The 8,723-nt window shown below is 30.8% G+C and overlaps 1 protein-coding gene across 1 annotated transcript in view; it reads right to left on the bottom strand.

Annotated features, from left to right (window-relative positions):
• The window catches only part of LOC106456868 (ankyrin repeat domain-containing protein 13D-like), a 34,550-nt gene extending 26,169 nt beyond the window's left edge, over positions 1-8,381 (bottom strand). The window contains exons 1-3 of the mRNA XM_013916239.2: positions 8,195-8,381; positions 1,202-1,337; positions 354-478 (exon numbers count right to left, since the gene is read on the bottom strand). Of these exons, the coding sequence (XP_013771693.2) occupies positions 354-478; positions 1,202-1,337; positions 8,195-8,299 (366 nt within the window). The 5' untranslated portion in view covers positions 8,300-8,381. The remainder of the gene's footprint in view (positions 1-353; positions 479-1,201; positions 1,338-8,194) is intronic.
• Positions 8,382-8,723: the final 342 nt, after the last annotated feature.

Here is an 8,723-nt window from a genome sequence, read left to right as displayed (position 1 = left end):
GTTCTGATGACTTATTGAGAAGATATTTAAAATACCAAATCAATGAACAATCTGAGCCATCCCTACATAGACAGTGCTACCACCTACCTGATAACACTTTCAAAATTTTTACCACACAAATTTTGCAGTAATTAAGAAAATGATTACAATAAATGCATTATTATGGTCATTCCAAAAAAAAAAGTTACTCTGTCAGTGCCTTTAATATAGTATATCCAAGTTCAATGACATGAGAATTACCTATATTCACACACACAATGTGGAATTATACATAGTCAAAATTTAAAAACAAATTATTCACTTAATATGAAACACAAGTTAAGTTCAGAGAATATGAAAGTAAAAATACTTACATTCTGAATCTGTTTCAGTAACTGGGGGATTCCCACTACCCTGCTACAGTACCGCTGGAAGTCTCGCTGCTCTAGAACTTCCTGCACAAGTTCTGGATTTCCTGTACTTACAGCTTCATGAATAACTATTACAACAACAGAATTCAATAACAGAGAGTGTATATTAGTGATCAATATTAGTCCTTTCGTAAAATGTTGTAAGGATTTAAGTTTAGAATTTTTTAACATTACATCAAATTTTTCAATTCATAACTTGTGTTATTACTGCAAGCTTAAATTAACATTTAGGTTTTTCTTTAAATATTTGAGGAACTACTTACACTTATTTCTCTTTGTGGTCGGATTAAAAAACTTACCTCAACTAAACTTATAAAACCAGAGAAGTTACTGATCATACTGGATTTCACTTATTTCTAGTATTTTAGATAGTTTAACGTGGTTAGAAAAAGAAACTCAAAATATTGTAAATATTATCACACACAGTATCACTCATTGTATCTAAATTTGCATTGTTAGTACAATTAACAAAGTTTAAACTTGACTTGATTTTTATTGCAATCACTTGCTTCTGTGGGTAAGGATCTCTCAATCAACTTTTTCTGGCCCATCAGCAGGAAAAAACAACTATCAGAGACTATTTTTATAAGTATATTACTTAACTATTCCTCTTTCTCAAAAACAGCATATTATTTTTATTGTTATATGTACACATATATATTTTGAGAATGACATAAAGCCTGTCAACATAACTCAGCTTTCAAGGCAGTTATTCAACAAAAAAAAGTAAAAATATAGTTAAGATAAGCACTGATATTTCTTGAAATTTTCACAAGTTAGAACAATTTTACCTGTAAAACCATCTCTGTCTGTTACACTGAGATCAGCATTGTGTCTCAACATAATTCTTGCTGACTCCAGATGCCCCAAAGTAACAGCAAGCATAAGAGGTGTACGTCCCCTCGGGTCTTTCCTTTCTATATCATGCTAGAAATAGTATCATCACAATTTAGTTGGTAAAATCCAGGTATATTTGTTTCAATAGACATGGCTTTTGAAAGAGAATATGATGTCTAATATATATAATTCTATTTTAAATGCAGTACAATGAAACATACATACATACTACTGCTCCATAACAAAATATAAAATGATAAATATACAAGCAAATTTTGTGTGTGTTTTGGAGGATTTGATGGTGCCCTCGAAATTCTAAGTGATCTTCTTAACCAAGGCTATTGTGTTTATTGAAATGTCACTAATCCATATGTTAAAACATGTACATCTGTTTTACAATCATTCATGGAAATACAGCATCTATTAGTAAACCATCCTCTGAATAATTGAAAAAAATACTTTTGTCAGATGTCATGCCTGTATCGCTTTTCACAAATAACATTTTCATTATTAAAAACCAACAGCCAAATCCTATGTTACAGAGCTAAGATGCCATTTATTAAATATCCTGAACAGACTCAAGCTGATCACATGCATTATAATAAAACTTGCGTCTTCTAACACCAAGTCTTGTGTTGTCAAATGGAAGAATTACTTTAGTTTCCTACTTTATCTTCTTCCACAGAAGTACTTGCACAGAAAGGAAAACAAAACTAAAACCAGTACTCCAATGGAAACGCAGTGAGTTTTATACAAAGAAAATAATAATAGCAGTTCAGTGCTTGCCTATAGTACATGTGCACATTTTTGATGTAAAAAGCTGATACCAATCTAAAATATCCATGAACTGATTAATGAATAACAGACGTATGAATAACAGTGCATTTAATAATTATAAGGGATTTCAGAGGAAATAGATAATTTATAAAACAAATATTACTTAATTACTTCAATGTAGGACAGTCACACTTGTACAAGTATCTCTTATACATAACCTAAGAGAAAACAAAGATAGTTGTTTGAACTAAATATTCAACTTTTTTATTTTCACAGCGAGATTAATTTTAGTTTGTATAAACAGATCAAACAACATAAAAGAAATAAATTTAAACTTAAGATAAATTAATTTCCATCTTTAAATTAAATGAATTATCAAATATTAATTTATATACATGGACTTTAAAATTATGACAACTGTTACATAAGAAACATTTCTAATTAATTCATAGTTTTACCTTAAATACATGCACTTTTACTTATAATTAAAGATTCTGTTCTTACTTTAAATTCTTACAAATCAATTTTCTGTGTCTGAAAAAACACACAATTAAATCTAGCTTCCATAAACTTATGTTAAACTCTGTTTTAACAAAATATTCTTAGTTTAAATTAAGCAACTTCAGTAAAGAAAAAGTAATCAAAATCAACCACAGAACTATTCTACAATATAAAGTTTATAGGCCATTTTTTAAATCATTTCATATACAATAACTTATGCAACCATTCATTTCATATTTACTTAATAAGCTATAATCCTGCAATGCCTGTAGTTCACAGCTCAGTACATGTAAACTAAACAGATAATATTAAACATATGCACAAAGTTTTAATCCAGCCACATTCACCACTAACAAAACAATCTGTAGAGAAAAAGTTAAACAATAAGTGTACCTATCAACATTTTTTAAAACAGAAAACATCTATTAAGCTGATTTTTTTTAGAATATTAAAGAGAAACCTGAAAACAATTAGCTTACCAGAAATACCAATGAGCATCTTGTCCATTACCTAATCCAAACTTGCTTCTTTACTAAAGAAAGTAATTCTTGTTTAAAAAAAAAAACGTTTTACACCTGTTACCTCAGATAGTTTATTGAAGTGCAATACATTAGTCCTTAAGTCAAAAGGACTGACCACAACTATCCTGTATGCATTATTTTTCTGGATGAAAGAATTGTTAACTCTGATATACAAGAGCTTATAAAGTCCAGACTAAGTAGTGAAGATTCCCAAATAAACAAAATTAGTTTTTACAGTTATCCAGATCCATTATTCACATACATTTTACATGCTTAGATGGTTCACACCTACAAATAAATTATTTTAAGCATTGAAAGTTTTATTATTATTCTGTAATTAACTTTTTTTTGGAAGAAATATGCATGATGTCATTCAACTAAGACGAATTCTTATTTTCAATGCATAGATTACACCAGTTTTGAGCATTATATTACCGTATAAAAGTCATACTTTTGGCTTGCTCATTCAAATCAGAGTCTAGATATTGAAAAAGAAAAAAACATTTCCTTGATTTGAGGATAGCAATCATCAAAAAACTCCAAGATAATTATGACAGGGAACAGACTCAGTACATTTAGCTTATCCATAAACAGGAAAAACTTTAACAAAGCTAAGGATGCTTTTATTTGTTCAATCAAACTTGCTGAAATGTTCTTTTAAATCTTGTATACAGCTTAAATTCAATTCCAAGGAGATTCCTTCTTATTTATAATTGCTTGTTTAACTTCTTGGTCACCACAACATTGGTAGTGAACATCAGAAGCCATTAATAAAAGCATTGGAAAAATGGCATTTAATTAACAATTCTATGCATTATCTTAGTAATTGTTTTCTTACTAAATCATGCGACTGTTTTTACAGATTCCTTTTTGTTTAAAATGAAGGCACACCAACTGATATTGATTACTTAACTTTCAGGCAACTTCTATTAATTAGATTCCTCACTAGAATATATTAACTACTATGGAACTGCACAAGAAGAGCAGAGAAATTGGCTTAGTATATGCTGAATGTGTATGTAAATGTAGAAGGTAAAGAGTAGTGATAAGAGAAATGTTTTTAGTTGGGTACCTCATCATTTTGTTTGGAACCTTTTTGATTATTTTTTTTATGTCTGCAACTTTAATATTTTAAGGATGTCAAATATCTCTACAGACAGTATTGTAAATGCTTCTGTCATTTAAAAGGATCATGTAGTTTTAATGACCGAGTCAGATTATGAAAAATAAGTTAAGTGTAAAGTAATGCATTTGGGGTGTGATAATTTGGAAGTTACTTTTTTATTGTTGTTGTAAGAGGACATATATGTTCTACACACAAAAACAAAAAGATATAAGAATGTAAAAAAAGTCTTGGTCACAGAAAAACCATTTGACCATCAAAATCACCCAATAAAAAAAAGTCAGCCTAAAATAATTACAGTCTTTCATGTTCATATAATTACCCAACAAAAACTCGGCATTCAAATCACAAACATGTGGTACATCATCTTAAAACCCATTCCACAGGTTAACAACTCTAACAAAGAAAAAAAAATATTGCCTAACAATCAACATGGACTTCCATATCTTATGCTAATTTTTGGAATTCATTTCCAACCTTATCCTTTATTCAAAACAATTTCCTGTGGGAAGTTTACCACAACCTAACGATTTTAAATATCTGAATAAGATCACCTCTAGATTTTCTATACTCCAAAACAAGATTTCAAATATTTGAGCCACCTTCATAACTTAAATGACTCCAGACATGAAAAAACAATTTGGTAGCCTGTTTCTGAAACCTAACAAACAAGTCAGTATCTCTTCTATGATAAGGAAACCAAAACTGATGCAATACTCCAAACAAGGTCTCATCAACTTTTTGTATTTGATGATGATAGCAACTCCACTTCTCACTTCAAAATTTCCAAAACTAGACCTCAGAACCCTGTTTACTCTCTTCATCTTTCCCAAGCATTAAGCCAAAAGCTTAAGGCCTTTATCAATTATCACACAAAATCCTTTTCAGTTTCCACAAAACTAATATTTCTCCCACACACAAACTATAAAGACTTTCCAACTTCACATTCCTTAAATGTATCACTTTCCTCATTTCCCACAGATTAGGACACTCAGCAAGGAAGGTTGTTCATGTCCTTCTGTATTAAGGAAGCATCTTTATTATAAAGCCGTAAAGAATACTAATAGTAATAAGCATCTTTTTCCCTTTCCTATTTAACCCTAGAATTGCCAATAGGGTCTACAAGCATGTGAAACGTATTTTCCTAAAATACATATACTTCATTACTTGTGACTCTATGACTTCATTGGTTACAAGGCCCCTAATAACATGAATCAAACACACAGAAAATCAATATTACAATTAATCTCACTAATTACTATTGGGGTTCTCAGTGTATTTTACATTGAAAATTACTGGTTTCACTACTTTTTTAATTGGGGGGGGATTCTGCAAAATGAGGCAAAAATATAAAATTGATCAATATGATGTAATATGTGGACCCCACTACTTAACAACATTTTGGGACAACATGGGACCAATTGGTCCATCTCGGCTGTTCCATCCTCTAAAACGAATTTTTTTTTTAATTATAAAGCCAGCCCTTATCATTCATATACTTATCAAGCTTCTTCTTAAACTCACTTACATTTACTGCCTTCGCAACATCCGAAGGCAACCCATTCCAAAGGTTAACCACCCTGTTAGAAAAATAAAACTGTCTTAACTGCAGATGACTCTTACCCTGCCAAAATTTATATTTGTTTTCCCTAGTCCTACTATTCTCACTGTTAAATATGAAAAAAGATGATACATCAACACTATCAATTTCCTTTACAATCTTAAATACCTCAATCAGGATCCCCAAACTCTTCTTTTTTCAAGAGAAAACAATTTGGGAGATTTCAACCTCTCCTCGTATGACAACCCCTCCATCCCAGGTATTTCTGTAGATACAACCTAAAATTTTACTTGCTCTACCACTAGCAACAGCACACTGCTTGGATGGCTGCCTGTAGAGACTGATCAACTATTACATCAAGATCCCTCTCTTTCATAACACTGTGATGATCATTCCCATCCAAATTATACAAACTGTATAATATATAAGAACAAGTTGGTAGTTTGTACACTCCTTATGTTAATCTTATAATCTTCAGTATTCATTGGTAAGAAAAACAAAGAAGTTTTTTCTCTTTATTTTACAGAGATTCTTTAATTCAAGGGTAAGAAGGTTATTGTAACCTTAAGTTGTATATGGCTATGGTGAAGTTTTATCCTGGGGCCATTCACTCATTATACTTAGGGAGAGGGGGTTACATTGTTTGTTCCACACTTTTAAAAATTACGACCTATGAAGGGAATTACTTATTTTTTGGGTTAAATATATTCCCCCTATGTAGGGATTTAAATATTTTAATTCCCCATATCTATATGTTTACACTTTAGGATAGCAGTATATTCATTTACTTAAAGGTTAATTACACTGATTTAAACTCTTTATTTACTGAAATAATAAGAATAATATTAAATACATTCATTTAGTACTTATTTTTAATGATACATCTACTCAAAGCACAAATTACACTAGCTTCAGTAAGGCTGCCCTTCACAACATCTGCACTATAAAGGACACATTTAAAAATTTGTTGTGGGACACTTCTTAGCTTGAAATAATATTGTGTATGCATCATGAATATGTCAGATGTGTCTAGGGCTATTCATGATTTTAGTTAATCATGAAACTCTTTAAAATAAAGTTGATTAATCACTCACTTTTTATAGATTTCTATAGCATTTTATACCCAAGTTTGATCCACAAAAAATATCTTTTTTCCCAAGGAATTTGGAATGTGCATGTGGTCCTCTTTGCACCTGAGTAAATGACCCAGGAGTTTCATTTATGTTACTGTTTGCAGGTTTGGTACCCTCACTAGAAGGAGATAAACATGATGGAAAGAGTGAAGGCAGACTACTAAATTACACTTGTTTTAAGAAATTTAAGTAACAATAATAGGCTTAAAGTATGAACTTTAGAGTCTGGAAGAATTAATTAAAGAGTGCTTGGTTTGTGTGTTAATAACCACTTGAGGTGTGGACATTTTCTGTTTTAGTAGTAGCATGGAATGATTTGAAATACAAACTTTTTTTTTGGGGGGGGGGGGAGTTAAAGTTTAGTGTTACTATTATCTACTCGTACTAAGTGCTTGTGCAAAATGGTTTTAAAGGAGGTTAAAGTTTTAATATGTGAGCCACTTGCTACTATTTTGATAAGTCCTTGAAATTCAAGTTGAGTAGTGGGCCAGAATGTTGGAAGTTAGCTGATGTATGTTACTCTTCTTTTCAATTCAAGTGAGGTGATAAACATTGGTTTGGTGGCTTTTAATTATGATAAATGCAAGGTAATGCATGTGGGATATCATAATTTTATTTAAAGGTATAATTCTGATGGAGAATAACCTTAATATTAACAGATTTAAAGGAGAAAAAGATCTTGGTATTCCAGCTGATAAGTCTTTTAAGTCATCCAAGCAGTGTGCTATTGAGTATTGGTTGTATTACTAGTATTAGGGCAAATAGGATTTCAGGATGTGCCTATAAAAATATTGAATGCATCTTACAAGTCTAAAGACTAAAAGAGGTTATAATTTCATTGTATAGCTCACTGGTTAGGCCTCATTTGGAATATTGTGTTCAAGTCTTGGGCTCCTTTCTTCAGGAAGGCCACTGAATTCTTGAAAAGGGTTTAAAAAATATAGGAAGGCTAATACTAATATTAACTAGTAACACTATTAGTAATAGTAGGATGATATCTGGGATGGCAAGTTTGTCACATGATAATGAAAACAGGTTAAAATCTCTGAAATTTCCCTTGGGAAAACAAAAAGGAGTAAGAAAGGTTCCGACTTTGAGTGTGCTTATTTTTTTAAGTTTAGTTTAGTGGATGAGATAGCCAAGATGGACCAACAGATCGCGTGTTGTTCTTAATTAAATTAAATTAAGCTAACTTTTATGGTGTATGACTAATTAAAGTTTACGCTTAACTACAACCTTAACTTGCGACATTCTGTTACAATACCAGTTTGAAATATCTTAAATACTTACTTAATAATATTACTAAATAAACCACACTTGGCCCAACCTACCTCATTCTTATCGAGTTCCTCTCCCAGTTCTTTAAAATTATTATGCCAAACATGCCAATGTATTAAATAGTCCATTTTTATACGTTTTCTTGACTTATAAGTCATTTAATAATATTTTGCTGGAGCTTATTTACATGATTAATTAACGTTTCAATGTGTTACCCTGAATTCTGATATTCAGTTTTGATCTTGGATACTGTCATTACTCATGTCGGGAGATTTTAAACCAATCCAATACTTATATCACAAGGTGGCGACACTTTTAATAATTGCAAAACCGAATGTTATAGAAAACGCTGGATAAGTCAAGCCTCCACTTTACAACTTGAACCTTTTCACTGTCAAATTTACAGTTTAACAAATCAATTTTTACATACACAATAAAAGAGACCCATGTTTTATTATTTCATTATTTATATGAAATTTGAAACTAGTAAATTTTAGGAAGATTATTCAAGTTAGTACAAATTTAAAATTTACACATGGTTAATATCATACCCTGCAAGGATAAAACAAATATTGTATAGTG

This window comes from Limulus polyphemus, unplaced genomic scaffold, assembly GCF_000517525.1.
Source record: "Limulus polyphemus unplaced genomic scaffold, Limulus_polyphemus-2.1.2 Scaffold267, whole genome shotgun sequence".
Classification (NCBI taxonomy): domain Eukaryota; kingdom Metazoa; phylum Arthropoda; class Merostomata; order Xiphosura; family Limulidae; genus Limulus; species Limulus polyphemus.
The sequence above is the reverse complement of the archived record's forward strand: the minus strand, read 5'-3'. Positions and strand labels throughout refer to the sequence as shown.